General features: G+C 44.2%; 1 protein-coding gene across 4 annotated transcripts; it reads left to right on the forward strand.

Moving 5' to 3' along the window:
• The first annotated feature begins 497 nt into the window (after positions 1–497).
• On the forward strand, positions 498–16,209 carry ezh1 (enhancer of zeste 1 polycomb repressive complex 2 subunit). 4 transcript variants are annotated; one of them, XM_071530472.1, is made up of 20 exons: positions 498–571; positions 2,561–2,744; positions 2,960–3,088; positions 3,669–3,791; positions 4,510–4,627; positions 4,845–5,075; positions 5,830–5,932; positions 6,898–7,061; positions 7,329–7,420; positions 7,553–7,715; positions 9,376–9,560; positions 11,248–11,339; positions 11,708–11,736; positions 11,848–11,973; positions 13,144–13,322; positions 13,483–13,578; positions 13,792–13,873; positions 13,957–14,037; positions 14,139–14,241; positions 14,397–16,209. In XM_071530472.1, exons 2-20 carry the CDS (start codon positions 2,565–2,567, stop codon positions 14,455–14,457), a joined length of 2,337 nt encoding a protein of 778 aa, XP_071386573.1. In that variant the 5' UTR covers positions 498–571; positions 2,561–2,564; the 3' UTR covers positions 14,458–16,209. The 4 variants fall into 4 exon arrangements, with proteins under 4 accessions (XP_071386573.1, XP_071386572.1, XP_071386574.1 ...); XM_071530471.1 differs by lacking the exon at positions 498–571 and adding an exon at positions 996–1,377; XM_071530473.1 differs by lacking the exons at positions 498–571; positions 14,139–14,241 and adding an exon at positions 996–1,377.
• Positions 16,210–18,520: the final 2,311 nt, after the last annotated feature.

The following is an 18,520-nucleotide window of genomic DNA, read 5'->3' on the forward strand; positions in this document are numbered from 1 at the left end:
CACGATGGCATCAAGATTACCATGTGACTAGCCAGCTCTATAATTGATGGAAAAATATATAGCCTATTGTATGTTACTGTTTGCCATTGAATAATTGGTAGGGTAAATGATTAGTATTATTTTATATTTCCATTGTCACTCTTTAAGTTTGGTTGCTAAGCACATGCTAGGCTACTTTGACGAGATGTTTGGCTAATAAATAGATTTTCTGCTCTTCATCCTCAAAGCAGCTCTGAGCCACCTGGTTTTGTTATAGGGTCAAAATTGTTATCACTTGAGTATGTGAAGAGTGGTATTTACAACTTTTAGACACTCTGAAGCAGGATCTTACAAGCAGGACGTGAAGGCATCGTTGGCCTGACTGAGGACCTTCACCCTCCCAAGACGGAGGATGAAATGCGTTGGGCTCTCCCTGGAGGCGGAGGGCAAAACAACAACTGAGCTTTTTCCATCCGACAGAAGTAGCAACGCATCTGTAGGAATGTAGGAAGAAATATCAAAGATCTACACCTGTTACGATAAGAAACTATTAATAATCCTTAGATTCACAGATAACCTGCACATCCATAGGGTAAATGATAGAGGCTTACCTGGTTTATCAAGCATTAGGCCTAATTTGAGCCACTTCTGTTCGGCCACATCTAACGAAATATTTATCCTAAATATTCCTGTAATATTTCTAGAGGGACTTATAGGGTGTCTGCGGTACCCAACAGTGAGTTTATAATAATCTTAACTATATGGTATTTTTATATCTCCTACGGTATCACTGTAATATTCCTCCAACATTCCTATAGGGACTTGTAGTTTTGCTGTGAAATGTATTATGGGATTACTACAGTTATTTTTCCTATACTTAAAAAATTGCATTGATACCAATGCCGAGCAAAACCACACAGTAGCCTATTACTGTGTAGTGGGCTTTCCTTACGCCTTTGGATACCCAGTAACTGGCACAGTGGATAGTTACATCAGATCCTGTGTGTGCGTGTAAATGGCCATGCTGTAGCAGCTCCACGCTACTTTTTTATTCCCAGGACGCAGAATAATAATAAATCCTCCTCTGGTAGGAAAGGCTGTGATCATAATAAAGACGTCACCCTCCTGCTCGGGCTGTCTCAACCACGCCAAGTGCGCAGCTATTTAATTGTAGGCTACAACAACAACAACCTCTAGCACCATGCTCATGGACAACGTAGGGATTTTTCTTAGATCCCCTCGCCGTGTGGAGACGATATCTGCGTCAGATCCATAGCAAAGATACAGCGTTTTTATTGCACTGGATCTCTCTACTAAAAAAAAAAAAAATAGGGGCGACTTCATCGCGTTGCGGACTCTAGTCGCAACAAATAGGACGCAAGACACGGGGATTTGAAGGTATTTTATAACTGCGACACTGGATCTAGAGGTAGACGTGCACACGCGTCCGCCAGACTAGCATGCTGTCATTATGGTGCTTGGTGCGCACGTCTTTAAAATGCTCCAAATTTAAATGGATACTGTGCAGTAGCCCTGTTTCAGCGGGGCTGCAGCTACACTACGTAGCGCATTTCATAGCTGTGGCTGAAGCTTGTGCACGACTCGTAGCCCGGAAAAAATACGCTACGGCAGTTTCTCAGGCTCAGTTTTGCCTTTGTACTTATTTTTGAATCTGTTTTAGCTCGGCCGTGGAAGTTGATGTTCACTCTGGTGGTTGTGAAATGCAGAAAAAACTGTACTACGCACTTTTCTGCTCCGCTTCATATTGCTTTTCAGAAGAGGCACGCCCACTCCCGAGCAATGTGGATGCACTATGCTGTTAATTAAATCCATGGGGATATAATATGTATTTATCTATTCATTATTTGGTCTGTTAGCACCCATGGTAGAGGGCCAACGGCAGTCTAACACTGAACAGATGCTTAAAAACACCAGGGTGGAATGATAAGACCTGTTTTTTTTACATTAGGTGTCAATTTTGTTTTGCCAACAGAGGGGGGCAGTCTTTCTGATAGATGTACAGTGAGAGTGAAGGGGGAAGTTTGTAAGCATGTGTGTGCATGTGTGTGTGTGAGAGAGAGTATGTACTTCAGTAATCCTATAATGAATTTTAGAAGGATACATATATTGCAGCAAAACTAACAAGTCCCTATGAGGATATAATAGTAATATTACTGGCATAGCATAGGAGATGAAGAATACCACAATGTACAATAATGTCATTATAAACTCACTATTGAGTACCACAGACATACTGTCAATTAGAATATCTTTTCTATTTATTTATTTATTTATATATTTATTTTGGGGGGGTTACGTGCTTGTGTGTGAGAGAGAAAGAGAATGACAGTGAGAAAGAGAAAAGTTTGTCAAGGAGGTATTTGGAAAATGTCTAATGCTAATATGCCCATCAAAATACAAGCATTCAGATGATGCGATTCCACTGTTCTTTGACATTTTTAGGGATGGAAAAAATAGAAGCTGTCGACAGAATTTAGACTGTTTAGTGGTTTCCAGGAAGGCACCCTTTACCCCAGTGCCACTGGGTTGGTTTGCCACTTAATATCCCTGTTTTCCACAGAGCCATGGAGGAAACAGCAGCTCCAGCTCCAGCCACGGCCAGCGGTCCTGTCCCACCAACCCCAAGACCTCAGCCTTCCACCTGCCCACCATCCCGCAGCCTGCTGGAGTGGAGGAGGAGGGTCAAGTCGGAGTACATGCGCCTTCGCCAGTTAAAACGCCTTAAAAAAGCCGAGGAGGTCAAGGTGGGTCAGCCTGCTTTTCTGCTTTTCTTGCTTTTCTTTTACATTCCTGCTCATGGAAAGGGAGGTGAAGTTCTGTTTCTGAGGTTGGTTGTGTGTGGGTTTGTGTGTGTATGTGTGATGGGAGACTTATGTGTGTACATGTGTCTCACTATGTATGTGTGTGTGTGTGTGTGTGTGTGTATACGTGACATCTTCTCTGTTCTGTTTGCCTCTAGGCCCTGTTCATGTCTAACAGGCAAAAGATTGAGCAGCAGACAAACATCCTGAACGCAGATTGGTCCAAGCTCAGGATTCAGACCATTCCTCATTCCTCGACTTCTGGTGGAGCTCTGCCCAACAAGAAGGTGTGTGTGTGTGTTTGTGTGTATGTGTGTGTGTCAGAGAGAGAGAGAGAGAGAGAGAGAGAGAGAGAGAGAGAGAGAGAGAGAGAGAAACGAATGGTCACTGCATCACATAACACATAATGCATACTGTCTTCTGCTTCAGACCCAACTAATAATCTTCTGTTGTGCAGCTCTGTCTTGACTCATAATCCTGCCCGGGCTGTTCTGGCTCAACTAGTAATCCTGTCTATTATTGTGTTGATGTGTAATGTAATGTGTCGTGAGAAGAGGATAACATCATGTTCAGTCCTCTCTTCCCCTTCCTGAGCCCCAGTGTTCTGCTCTGCTCTCCCACCCGGCTGTCAGGTGTCACTAGTGTCTCCGGGAAGATCACATGGCTGACTAACGCTCTATGGCTAAACCCCCTGATGCAAACAGCCTGAGGGCATAACAGCATCTTTGTGTTTCAGATGGTGGCGAGGTCCTCCGTATTGCGTTAACCAGGTTTATTTTCCCTGTAGGGGGTTGAACAGCATGTGTACTTATATTATTGTAAAATTGTTAAATCGTCTTTACGATCACTCTGCTGTCTCTCTCGCAGATGTGTGCGGTGGAGTTTGGCTTCCCAGCATTCAAAGCTCAGGCCATTGCCATGCGGCCCCTCTCGACGGTGGCAGGAATCCCCTTCATGTACTCCTGGTCGCCTCTGCAGCACAACTTCATGGTATGAGATGGATAACACTGTGTTGTGATCACAGTGTTACTGCAGGTGAAGGGCAGCCGCCACACGCAGTTTCACCCACTCGCTTGAGCATATGCTCACGTAGGCATAATTTATACATTGTGTTAAGGCGAGAAAAAGATCCTTCACACTGCTCTTGCAACACTTTTTTCGTTAATTTCACTTATGTGTCCGGTCCAATCGGACCTTTGTTAGAGTGTGAAATGTCTATAAACAGGAGCATCTCTATATTAAACACCACCATCCAGCACGCTCAACTGTATGCACTGATTTCATTAGTCAGTAATCCATATCAATAGTTCATATAAGCTGGAATCACATACAATATATACATCACTATTAAACAAAACAATGGAAACCATGTAAGATAACATATAAATCCTCACTCGAGCATCATGTGCAGGTATAATTTATACACGTAAAAGCTTGAAATTGCCAAAAGACTAAACATGAAACACACTCATATGCAGAAGTCACATGACAAAGTCACATCCCTCCCTCTCTCACTGCTGTGAGAACTAATGAGTCATGCCTGGCACGGTATAGGACTAATTTATAGTCAACAACATAAACATCCTCTGAGGTCATCCTGACATTGACATCACACATAAGGCTTATTGGAATGCATAAAGCATGGTGAATCACACGCACACTCTCTCTCTCTCTCTCTTTGCTACTCTCTTCGGTGTATCCTGCCCAGGTGGAGGATGAGACGTTCCTCCACAACATCCCCTACATGGGGGACGAGGTGCTGGAGCAGGACGAGGCCTTCCTGGAGGAGCTCATCGACAACTACGACGGTGTCCATGGAGACAGAGGTGTGTGTCCGACACTCCGTCCCGCCCCGATCCCATCATCTCATCCCTGCTTTATTACACGCGCTGTCAGTCTGATATATCACCGCGGTGTCTACTAGGGAAACTGGGGTTCGCCGGACGCATGTCATTCTTTGACATTTGTTTAGGGGATATGTGTTGATGTGTGTGATATCATCAGTAGGTGCTGACATGTTGATTGTGTGCTTGTGTGTCCCAGAGGGGGGGTTTATCAACGACGAGATCTTTAAGGAGCTGGTGGAGGCCCTGAGCCAGTACTCTGACCAGGAGGAGGAGGAGGAGGAGGAAGCGACAGGAGCGTTGGTGGTGGAGGAGGCGGGCAAGAAGGAGGAGGAGAGAGCGATGAGGCGGAGCTCAGCGGAGGGCTCAGAGGAGACCAAAGCGGGGGCCGGGGCCTTCTTCAGGAGGAAGAGGAGGAGTATTACCGAGGGTGAGCGTGTGCAAGCGTGTGCAAGCGCTTGTGGATGGCTGTGGAGGGTCTTCGGCTGCACGCTCGTGTGTGTTTGCTATCCTACATCAGACCGCACACTGTGACAGAACAAGAAGGGCGCCGTTTGTACACAGTTGGTACTGTTCCCATCATTGTACTGCACAAGTGCCAGCAGGTCGCCCCGCCACAGCAGCTCTTACACTGACATTGTTTACTTTAAACCAGTCCCCGTGTCCCAGCATGGGCACTGTGCGTGAGGAAACCTGTTTGTCCATGACACTGATATGGCCCGGCTCTAATTACAGAACCTAATGACCTCTCGTACCAGGCTTTATGAGAAACTAGGCTGTATACACACTCTGCCAACGCAGAGTGAGAGTGAAAGACAAGCACACCTGGGCACCCAGTAGCTCAGCTACTAGTGCACATACACATGCATGAAGTACACATACATAATAGATACTGTACACAGGGAATTACACGGTATCACATCACATCATATAATGTTCACAGAGAAGCGATTCATTCAGAGCTGTTGGACTTCAGCACTCGGTAAAAATACAAACACGCAGGCTTGCACTAGGCAAATTCTTAATTTGCTTAGTGCATTGGGAAAACCTCTGTACCATTGCAACATGTTTCAGAGATTACATTGCACAAGCTTTATTTGTGAATCTCTATCAAAACCTGATGTGTGGAAGATTTTATATAACAAACTCTGTTCACTGTCTTGCTTTCTCTCTGTCTTCCAAAGTGAGGGATTCGTCCAGCAGCAAGAAGATCCCGCACGATAAGATATTTACAGCCATCGCCTCAATGTTCCCCTACAAGGGCACCATGGAGGAGCTGAAGGAAAAGTAAGAGAAGTGCAGTGAAACCAGGCATCACAGCGCACAATGCCGAACAGGCCGTTGCTTAGTGTTCACCATGGAGACGCCAGCTCTCGGGGAGAAAAGTAATAATGGTGGCTCCCTCTCAGGCTCTCCGACTCAAAGGAGCAGTTGCATCAGCATCTGAAAGAGTTTCACTTAGAAAATAATGTTTACAAGTCCAACTTTAAATGAGCATACCAGTAGTCAGAGGACAGTGAAGAACTGTACACAGGTGAAATAACCACTGTTGAAACTTTCTCAGACATTCAAGTACAACACGAATAAACAGAATAAGATGAAAGGGATAGCCAACTAAAATATGCAATTTCTCTTTACAGTGTTTTTTTTGTCATTGTTGGGTGTAAAAACATGAAACTGTGAGAATCTGAAGTCGTTTCTACACTGAGAAAAGCCTATCAGTTGATTTTTGGAGCAGCCAAACAAGCCGTTTTGCTGCGGATTAAAAAAGTACTTTCACACGTAAGAGTGGGGGAAGTCCAATCAGAACACGACCTCAACACGCCGCTCTCTCTCCAGTCGACCTAAGTTCGTAGCAATATTATAGCATTTTTCTTGCCTGATGTTTTAGTTACAACTAGACTGAGCTAACAGAGGTGTGTTTTGTGTAAAAGATTTGGAATTGATCAAGTTTGGCCCCTAAGCAGCCGCCGGTCTCTCTCTCCAGTGTAGAGTGAAGCTCGCTCGACCAAAGGGCAGAGGGAAGGGAACTCTCTTGAACTGTAACACTATAGAAAATGCAACACCCAAAAGCTCCATTTTATTGCAGTTACTGAATGTTAGGAACGGTCAAATCTTGGTGGAAAATTAACATTTTTTACTGGGTTAACCATCCCTTTAACAATGATTATGTGAAGTTCTTAGTGAGCTTTTGGACAGCCTTGTTTTGATGTTGACGTCTCCAGCTTCCTGACCAGCTGCCAACTCCGCAGGTACAAGGACCTCCTGGAGCCGCCCAGCCCGGTGAAGCTGCCTCCCCTCTGCACCCCCAACATGGACGGGCCCTTCGCCAAGTCTGTGCAGCGGGAGCAGTCGTTACACTCCTTCCACACACTCTTCTGCAGACGTTGCTTCAAATACGACTGCTTCCTCCACCGTAATGGCTCTCTGTTTATTGCTTTGTTTTCCTGTGGATTTATTTTCGTCGTAGTTTTGTTCATTCCCAGTGATGTAGTGGTGAATGTAAATCCACAAATGAAACGGTGGGCAAACCGAGTTCAGTCGGGTTTTTCCTCCACCACATCCCCGCTCGTTCCTCTTCTGGTGTTTTGCATGTTTTACATAGTGATTCATGCACAGCTGCTAGCTACTGCTGGCATGCTGTATGTATGAAGTCAAAATGTGTCTCTTTCTATTATTGAAGCTTTCCACGCTACGCCCAATGTTTACAAGAGGAAGAGTAAGGAGATCCGCATGGAGACGGAGCCGTGTGGCCTGGACTGCTTCCTGTTACAGGTTTGCTCTACACCCACATTCATCCGACTTTCGCTGGTTCGCTATTCACTGTAGCACTCCTTAAATACCTCTTTTTATTTCTCTATTTCCTGTATCTGTCTGGTTTTTCCCACCCTCTTTCCTCTTGTGAAGAAAGGGGCGAAAGAGTTTGCGGATCAGAACATGTTGCGGGCCCAGAGGTCTCGGCGGCGGCGGAGACAGCAGCGCCCCTCCAGCTCCAGCTGTCCCGGACCGTCGGGGGCTGCCGAGGACGGCAAGGAGGGCGACAGCGACCACGAAACCACCTCCTCCTCAGGTGGGACGCTGAGTAGACTGTGTAGTTGTTTTGGAGACATCAGTTTCTTTACTCCACAGCTGTACGGAGGTGTGCCAACCTAAGACAGGTTCAGTGATTAATTATTAGTGATTTAGTGTATAATAAAAAAAAAAGTCCTAACTAGCGTATAATAATTAGGTTGGCACACTAGAGCCTCCATACAGCTGAGGTGAGTAATGGAAAAAGGTTCAGTTTAGTTTCACAGATACAGCAGGAGGAAGATAGGCACTTTTTTAAAGATTAGACTGACGGATGTGAGGTGAAGTTAAAAAGATAAGCAGCTGTTGAGATCATCGATTCTGAAACATACAGCAACAGACATACACTATATGCTTGAATAATTTCAAACATATTTAATATTGGACATTTTTAAATGTTTTTGACATGATATGTTAGTTTAATACATGTAAGAAATATATTCATTCATTTACTACTATTACTATAATAATAATAATAATAATGTATTATTATTAATACAATATTATCAATAATTATAATGATATTAATATATTGGAACTAGTACTAGTTGAACATATATGTACATACATTGCTTTAATATATTTATCAAACTAATATGTTTACTCTATATTTGCATATACAGTATATGCAGTATAATTTATAAAGTATTGTATTTAAGTTGCAGTTATGAAGGTTCTTAGACAGACATATTAAAGGATCTGGTTAATCCTGGTAAGGCAGTTAAGTCTGCCTGCTCCCAGGCAACATAGAGTGTTTCTGTTACTTTGAATGTGTCAGCGTTGAGTCAGCGTATGACTGAGTGGATGCATCATTTACAGTAAACTCACCCACAGATCTTGCCTTTCAGTAAGGCCGGCTGTGCTGACCGACTCTGGCCCTTCTGAGAAGTGAAATTTGACTGCAGATGACAGTTTTGAAAACCTATCCTGCTCCCCTCTGTCTCTGCTCCTCCCTCTCCTCTCAACATCCACTCTCTCCCTCCAAGCAAAATAAGCCAACCATTAGTTTTGCATGCCTCAGCCCCAAAACAAACACTTTTTTTCCCCTCTACCCCTACTCCTACTGTAGTTTCTTTTTTCTGTCTATCGACATCTTCATGTGGAGAGCAGTGGGAGGGAAATAAGAGTAATCTCCTCTGGCTCTTCATCCTCCTCTCCTCCCCCTCGTGCTTTGAGCTTGCTGTTCAGCGCCTGCCTCACTGGAAGTCTCCCTAGCCCTTCATTTCGAAAACCACTGGCGCTCATCCAGTGACTCAGCAGTCTCTCTCACGCGTTTTGAGATAATGTAGAAAAAAACAGATTGATGAGCGGATTATTAAACAGGCCCAGTGCTGGAGCATGTGGCCACAGCAATGCTGCATTCAGCCTGTTGCCAAGCAACATTCTGCTATCTGCCTTGAGCTGTGGGTGTGCGAGCGTGAGTCTTGAATATCCAGCAAGCTAACTCAAACCCTATGGCCTGTTCTGTGTGTGTGTGTGTGTGTGTGTGTGTGTGTGGATTCAAAAAGCTGAGAAAACTTCCTGCCACGACTTAGTTAGTAATACCAAAGTGTGTGTGTCTGCAGATACAAAACATTTATATAGGTATTTAGAATAATATAATACTAATAATATAGTACTAATAGTACTAAAATGTGTGCGTGTGTGTGTGTGTGTAACAGAGGGGAACTCGCGCTGCCAAACTCCCATCAAGCTGCGTCCCGGGGAGGAGGACGGGGAGCAGCAGGCCAGCTGTGTGGTCCAGTGGAGCGGGGCGGAGGAGTCACTGTTCAGGGTGCTGCACGGCACCTACTACAACAACTTCTGCTCCATCGCTCGCCTCATCGGTACCAAGAACTGTAAACAGGTGAGACGACCACCGATCACACACCTCAAATACTGTCTCTGCATGGGCCCCCTAGCACAATAAGCAGACTACTTACAACTACAACTATACTAATGTAAAAAAAAAAAAAAGTGGCATTTACTCTTACAAAAATGATTAATAGCACAAGATTAAAATAAATCATGGCGTTTTTTTTTTTTTTAAAGGTGCTAAAGGTGCATTTTGACATCAATAAGTCTTTACCACATTAACACTGAGACATTAGTATAATTACCGTAAACAAACAAGACCACTGGCAGCCTCTATTGGCTTCTACAATGCATTTTACATTGTGTGCTACCAGGTCAGATTTCATGGGAAATCTGCTGGATTGCTTTATGGCACAAAACGGGAAGAGGGCACTGTTTTTCCAGCGCAAACGGAGCTAAAGCTGGAAGAGTTTCTTGCAACGGCAGATGGTGGAAATAGAGAAAGGCCGATGGAAAAATCCCTTCCAACGTGTTTATCCTCTTCATTAAAGCCAAAGAGAAAAGAAACGACATGAAGCGACACCAGGGGGGTGGTGTAGGGACAAGTAGCGACATCCTGTATGGAAAATGTGGTCTTGATTTTGAGAAACACCAGCGCCAACAATGCCACTGGCGTGAGATAAAACTATCAATCATGTTCACCACGGTCTCAGTTGTTTACTGTTTAAACCAAGCTATCACAATTAATTTAACAATGGTGTATGGATGTTTAAAAATGCTACACGTGCCACCTATAAAGGATATACGTTTTATTTTCCTGGATAGGCTCAAAATATTGAATCATGAACTTGAGGTAATGACTTCTTTTCCAAAATGGATACATTAACTCCTCAAATCGACAACATACCTATGTTGCTGCTTTGTGCTGCGTTTGCGTCAATGCGAGTGTCGTAACACATGCATCCTGTGCCTGTGGTTTTATGGTGTGGATAATTGGGGTGACTACAGAGAGAATGGCATGTGGCACCATAAACAGGGATACTTACCAGATGTGACGTCCCTCATATTCTCTCATGATACAGTCATTCTCTCTTGGCTCCGGCAGCCCCGGGACGATCTGCGACACTCCCAGCCCGACGTCAAGTGAGCGCTGTGTGGGTGGTGTATTACATATTGCAGCCTCTGTTTGGATTTCAACACAAAACTCATTTTGATTTGAGCACAAGTACACATATGAGACTGATCTAAAGATGGTGATATGTTGAAGCAGCCTCGCCCCTCTGCACCCCCCCCCCCCCCCCCCCTTACAGTACCTTTTGTCCCTCTGCCCAAAGACTGTATTGGATTGTCTGGCATCCAGCGGGCCCCGCCTACTGCTTGACTGAGTGGAAATGCTGAAACCAGCTGCATCATTATGTGTGTCTGTGTCCTAGGGAAGAGGCCAAATCTGGTTTTTGGCAGTCAGAGGTGGTGGAGAGTGTGTGTGTGTGTGTGTGTGTGTGTGTGTGTGTGTGTGTGTGTGTGTGTGTGTGTGTGTGCGTTTGGCTTCAGCAGTGGAGTTTTGATAGGAGAGGAGGGGGCAGGATGTTCTGCGGCGTAATCGCAGCGATGTGCTTTTCAGCTTGAGTGGCACGACGTTACACAACGGCATTGCGATGAAGAGTGCGGAATTTCTTCACAGTTGTGTATATTTGCGTTGTTATTGTTGTTCATATCACTTTCATGTCCCCCTCCCCTAGGTGTACGAGTTTGCGGTGAAAGAGGTCCTGATACATCGCGTTCCTTTGGAGGACGGAGGGATCTCTCCCCAGAAGAAGAAGAGGAAACATAGGCAAGACAGCCAGTTATTCTCCCTCTCTTTGGTCATCCTCAGCCTGATACATGATCATGAAGTGGTGCAGAGAGAGTTTCACAGTAAATAAAAAAAGATACTCAACCCACACATTGCTCCATTAGTGGTTAAACTACAGCTGTCTTCCAGAGGCATTTCGCCATTTTTGGTCGAAAATGTTGTCGAGTAAACCACAAAGGATGAATTAATCCAGTGTGCGAGTGTCTTTTTCTATTTCATTGTTCTACTATTCATACAAAAGCACTTGGTCAAGCTTTTGGATGTGCAACACAATGGCAGAGACAGAGGAGTTTTTGACAAATCTGAATAAACCTTTTTCTTCATTGTGTTTCTTTGGTGTGTGCCAGGTTATGGGCAAAGATTCAGCTAAAGAAAGGTACGTTCACCTCTCGATATTGTACAGGCGCCACTGCATTACCATTCTGCCCTTTGAAATACAAGGCAGCTTACTGTGCCAGTCTGAAGGCTTTGTCCTCTGTTGCTCCAGATAACTCATCCAATCAGGTGTACAACTACCAGCCATGTGACCACCCCGACCACCCATGTGACAGCTCCTGCCCGTGTGTGATGACCCAGAATTTCTGTGAGAAGTTCTGCCAGTGTGAGCACGAGTGTGAGTGTCACCTTACTCGCTCACCTACGACGCCGCGCTCTCACACACACGCTACTTTCTCACATTTGCACACACACACAAATACACAAGACACCTCGCTCTGCTCTGCCTTGAAACTCTGAGAGAAAAGAGTTTTGTCAGATCTCAGTGGAAAAGGTATTTTCCGCTGAAAGCTTTCTGTAGCTATAAAGCCCTTTGGCCGGGCCACAATAGAGCAGGGCAGCAGCATGTAAAACGATCCTGCAGCACTCCTGGCAGCAGCCGCAGGAGGAAACCGTCCTCTGGCAGGGATAGGTGGGCGTCTGTTTAACACAGAGCCGCGTTCACAATACACCGAGGCATTCGTCACAGCAGAAATGAGCCAGAACGCTCTTTCCGAAATGGCCACATGGCGGAGGAATGCATTTTCTATTTTGTCCTTTGGAGACTTTGCAGTAGAGAGAGGCGATGGGATTCGAGGGAGGGAACATTCTGGTACTGAATGGATGGTTTTGCCTCATTTGTTCCTCTGTTTGAAGTTCAGTCACCTTCTCTTCCTCCCTCCCTTTCCCCGCTTACCTCGCCTTTTCCCGTAGCAGAGGGGAGCTGGGGCCAAACAGGAAGCAGCCCACAGTTGCACATGTGTGCACTCTAAAGACTTGGAGAGGAATCAAAGGGACGTGACAGGCGCTGTGCCTGAGATACAACATCATCTCCGACATTAGTATGAGTCAGACAGCTCCAGCTAAACAATGCTTGATAATATCCACCGACTCACAAAAACACACACACATACGCACAGGGAATTTGAGGTTAAGACTGCAGATGGAGAAGACAAATGCTGCTCAAAGCTCTTGTTATGGACTATTTTCCCCCAGCCGAGTCTGCTGGAGAGACATTTCAGTTATTCTTGCCTGATCTCTCCATTCATCTGCCCAGAGGGCGTTGTGTTACACTCTGCAAAGTTGTATTTCAGCATAGCTGCCAGTAGAGGTCTCTGACTGATGAGGTTCTCAGTGTTTCTCAGCCACTGAGATTTTATAACCATGTTGCAAATGCATTAAGAGGAGGAATCATTTATCATAATCTTAATTCTCGTCTGCCAAGTCCTGTAGAGCATTATCTTTTTAAAACCGTAAAACTCCTCAGCACTCCCTTTTCTGAGCTGTTATGTGTCTTAATGTTTTCCAGGCCAGAACCGCTTCCCAGGCTGCAGGTGTAAGACACAGTGTAACACTAAGCAGTGTCCCTGCTACCTGGCCGTGAGGGAGTGTGACCCAGATCTGTGCATGACCTGCGGCGCTGCAGACCACTGGGACAGCAAGGTGGTCTCCTGCAAGAACTGCAGCATCCAGAGAGGCCTCAAGAAGGTACGGCAGGACACTTGAAGGTCTCAGCAGCAGAACGTCTGATTCCTGGTCTATTTCAAATCCGAGGTTCTGTTGTTCTGGAGACAAAGGGGAGTTTGTTGTTTTTGGCCCAGTCATGTGGTTCAGGGTCTTCTAACCTTACATATCTGGCTTCTCTCAGCACCTCCTGCTGGCGCCCTCAGATGTAGCTGGGTGGGGCACTTTCATCAAAGAGCCTGTTCAGAAGAATGAGTTCATCTCAGAATACTGTGGAGAGGTAAGTCCATCGGATTTGAAAAGCTTAATTCATCAGTTTTATACTTCATTTACAGTGTTTATTATGTGTGTGTGTGTGTGTGTGTGTGTGTGTGTGTGTGTGTGTGTGTGTGTGTGTGTGTGTGTGTGTGTGTGTGTGTGTGTGTGTGTGTGTGTGTGTGTGTGTGTGTGTGTGTGTGTGTGTGTGTGTGTGTGTGTGTGTGTGTGTGAGTAGCTGATCTCCCAGGATGAAGCTGACCGACGTGGTAGGATCTATGACAAATACATGTCCAGCTTCCTTTTCAACTTGAACAATGGCAAGTATTCCCTCTTCTTCTTCTGGTATAGCTGACCGTACCACCGCTAGATTCAGTAATCAGTGTTCTTCGTCTCTGAACAGATTTTGTTGTGGACGCCACGCGAAAAGGAAACAAAATCCGCTTTGCAAATCATTCGGTTAACCCCAACTGCTACGCAAAAGGTAAGACTGAGCGCTGTTATGAAGTAACAGTAAATTGAGAAGATGTTTGTGGAAAGGAACCAGTCTTTTGTTGGCTGACGGTGGGTTTGCTGATGTTGTAGTGGTGATGGTGAATGGAGACCACCGCATCGGGATCTTTGCCAAACGCGCTATCCTGCAGGGAGAGGAGCTCTTCTTTGACTACAGGTCTTTTTGTTGTCATGGGTATTCCAGGCCATCTACATCAACTATAGTGTTTCTAAAGTGAAGATACACTTCTTGATTCAGTGTCAACAAAGAAGACAACTGTACAGTGTTATTTAACTGCCGGTCTGCGCCGATGCTATATCTGACTCCGTCTCTTCATCTTCCTCTTGCAGATACAGCCAAGCCGATGCCCTCAAATATGTTGGGATAGAGAGGGAGGTAGACGTGACTTAGCTCCACCTGCTGCCTTTCCATAACCCGTCCTGAACTCCTCCGCCACCCCGCTAATGCTTCTGCCCCCTCCCTACAGCGTCACATCTGGCCGGCGAGGATCTGTGAACAGTCAGCGACTCGACCCTCTCTGCCGCGCCTCCAAACATATAAAGAAGTCCCTCCCTGCTGGTAGCGTGTAATCCTGCTCTGCAAACATTGTATCACCTCCCTCAATGACAACACTTCCCCGTACCGTCTGCTGTCTCTCGCCCACCCTTCCGAACCCACCCACCTTGCAAGTCTGTGTACGCCAAGCTTATGAAACTAAACGATTTAGAATGGCAATAATACCTACTATTAATCAGTATGGCTTACCGCACCAAGAGCATCACACCAGGCTTTTTGTTCCATCTTGTCAAAGCAAAGAGGCTGTGGTTACCTATCATACCGTGTGTTACTCTCAGTGGTTTTGTTACTGTACTTATAGCCGGGCTTTTGTTTGACCTCTCAATACGTAACGCAAGCTTTTACATTGTACCTAATGATGATCAGTGAAATAACAGTGCATGTGTTGTCTCTTGGGTAAACAAACCATTAAACATGTTAGCCAGAGCATTAGCTTCAGTCAAATGCCGCTCTATGGAGTCACTCAGTATCGTAGTGTGATGTTACCCTCTGACTCAGAAGAACTAGCCCAGGTTCTGCAGTTCAGTATGCTCCTGTGTGGACCTTTTTTTCTGTGGCTAGCATCACCACCATGTCTCTGTGGTGAAATAAGTTATTGTGCATTTATAATAACATTGTTTTGCAAAAATAGGCAACCGGACAAGAAACCGACTGACTGAATGTAAACTGTGGTTGGTGGTGGAGAGATCTCATTCCTCCTTTTCATTTTTACACGTTAACCCGTGCCACTGGTACTCGAAGCAATGCTCACGCACATCTATAGCATTCACCATCACGTTTACATGATCTTGGAAGTCCTTGCACTTCAAAGAGACTATATATTAATGAATTAACCAGTCATACGCTAATAGTCTTCCTTTAAAAATCATGTAAGTGCCAAATGATTCCACACCGGAAAAGGTTGATACAGTGTGGCTGTGTTGCATAATGAACAGAGCTGTGTTAAAGGTAACGGTTGTAAGGTTCTGATCATGGGAAAAGCATAAATTATAAGTATTTGACCAAATATTAAAGTGCCCCACATGTGAATGTACAAACATCATTCATCATCTGATCAGTTTTCTCTTTTTGTTACTGCATCCAGGTCTGCCATGCACCCAGTTTTACATGAATCAAAACATTAAAGCCCACTTTCAAATGAGATCTTTCTCAATAGAGATGAGTGAAACAAAATGGAATTTACTGCTATGTACAGTGTATGCCTATAAAAATAAAAGTTTAACTTTATACATTACAATGTGTCTTCAGTGTGGTGACTGTAAACAATCACTATGCAGAAATGTCCTTACTGTAAAGATACTAAAAGATCACAGCGGCAGTTTCCTTCAAGCTTCTTTTATTGAGGTGACGGTTTGGTTTTGCCTTGATTTACACAGTAATGGTCATTTACAGTGAAAGTATTACAAAACAAAACCAAGCTTACTAAGGAATAACAAAAATTCCTAAATTTCAGTGTGATCACAAACACAACTGTAATCATCTTTTCTGGTAGCTGTTCTAATAGGATTCAGTTGGATGGCCCAGAGAGGTGAACCTCTGGTCTAACCTGCCTGCTCCTCCCTCTGGTTTTATATGGTCTGATTTCATCGAGGAACTCCTGCAGTCTAATATCTGATCCCCGTCTCACTCTTGACAGGGTATCTGCAGCTTCTTAAAAACTCTGAAAAAGTCTTTGTCCTTAAAAAGTATTAAAATGTCTTAAATGCAGTTATCACATGTTATTTTTTCACCATGCACTACATGCTTCTTTGTGCTGCCACTACTCTGGTTATTAGTAGGCAATACACAAATCATGTTTGTTTTTTTATTGTAGGCCTATCTGCTTTACTAAACACAATTGGACTTGATGCCCCTTATATTCTTTATTTTCTGTTTTCTCATACTGCCCATTTATAGCTTCAGAACTTTCATTAGCTAATTTCAATCAGAAATATGTGTTGTTTCTTTACTCTGGTTGTGGAATTGGTGTTAAATTCAGTTCCAGGTAGCATTAAAAAGGCCTTAAAAAGTCTTAAAGTTTGCTTTGTGAAACCTGCAGATACCCTGCTTGAGTCAATGGCATCCTCCTGGTCTGCCAGTACTCCCTCTACTGGCTGGTTTGTCTTTATCCTCTTTACCCATAGAAACCTCCATCCTTGCCTCTACTATTAGGATGCAGGCTGGACAGTTCAACAGCAGTTCAGCACAGACCCTACAGCAGTGCTCGTAGTGTTGTAACATACAGAGCACCAATACCTGAAGAGGGAGGAGCCACTCTGAACTGCACCCAGGTCTTGTTTCTGTCTCACCGTACTACTGTTGGTGCACTACAATAAGTGAGTTGGATTATTGGCATCAGTGCACACATTGGTTTTCATCAGAGTTATTACCCAACATCTGTAGGGGATCTTGGTGAACAAACAAACTATGAATACACAATCCAACACGTTTGTACAGCCAGTCACACATACACACGCTCAGGGACCACGCATGGATTAACTAATGATTGGCATTGCAGTGATGCTGCTAGGCAGAATGCACATTTAGTCCATTTACAAATGAATACAGTGATGTGTATACATTTATACAATACATAAATAAGTCGACTATTTCCTATTAGGCTACAAAGCATATTTGACCCAAGTTGTTGACTGGTCTAATATGAACTCTGTGAGTGGTGATTGTCCATTTAACAAAAAACAAACCACAAATTATTCTTTGTATTGATTACAAACTAACAGTTTCACTCTGTTTGCTCACTGTTCATCATTTTCATTCAACTCATTACAGCACATTCTTAAAAATATAGCCTGAAAAAGGCCAGTGATGGCCAAATCTGTACATTTTCATACATTAGCAAGTCCTGCCTTTAATTTACATCTGCAGCCTTTCATAGTACAGCTTTGCACAGCACTGCCCATCTGTAACAGGTTTTTAGATGTATTAGTGCTGCAGAGGACAGGTGCTGTACTTTCTTTATCCTGAGCATGCTAGAAAGCTACCATGGATGTAATTTTACTTTCAGTGCAGAGCAGCCTACAGAGAAGAGCAGTCTTACTGTAGTGTCTGCCTATACATTACAGAGTCATAGGATTTACATTCAAAACACTCCCTTCCACTCATTTTCACTTGTTCTATATAAACCGTAGGAATAAAAAAGTCGCTAAACACCTTATTCATATATTCACGTATACACTCATTAGATCCTAATTGCTATTATGCATCTGCAAATGAAACGGATACATCAACATCATTGGTGCGCTGGAAGAAGCTGATATTATTGCATTTACTGCAAAGTGCGGTCATGCTCTAAGATATGCATAGCCAATAATTAGCAAATGTTTTGCATGTTTTTTTTTCTACTTTTTTTCACATACACAATAGTGCTTTCACCTCAAGGAGAGCTAAGTGATGATAGCCTTAACCACACATCGAATGGATCCAATGCAATTTCACCTTTCCAGAGAGGGAAATTCCACTGGACCAGAGTAAAGTGTTTTCTACTCTCTCCACTGAAAGCAGCTAAAGAAGCAGCAGCAGCAGCAATGACAGTGCAGCACTGTCCTACAGCATATGCAAAATACTCGAGCAGTGTGGGGAGAATTACAAGATTAGCATTTACACTCTTGTGGTCCTCTGTACATATGTCAGTGTGTGTGTGTGTGCATGTGATATGTCTGCTTCTCCAGATGGTCAAAGGGAGCAGCAGCTCTTTCCTGAAAGATGCTTATTAATTGGGGATGTAGTCGACAGGATTGCGAGAGTCTGATCCGTCTGTATATTGTCAATCAGAGGTCTTCGGAGATGTCTGCCGAGCCACACTCTCTGACTGTAGCACCGAGCTATTGACAGCTTGTCCATAATATCAGAAGCAATCAGAAGTAAGACGGGAAGATTTGAAAGAGGACTTCTAGATTTA

The sequence above is a fragment of the Centroberyx affinis genome, unplaced genomic scaffold (genome assembly GCF_046629955.1).
Source record: "Centroberyx affinis isolate AG114_WGS23_722 - 3 ecotype Tasmania unplaced genomic scaffold, CSIRO-AGI_Caff_v1 ptg001929l_1, whole genome shotgun sequence".
Taxonomy (NCBI): domain Eukaryota; kingdom Metazoa; phylum Chordata; class Actinopteri; order Beryciformes; family Berycidae; genus Centroberyx; species Centroberyx affinis.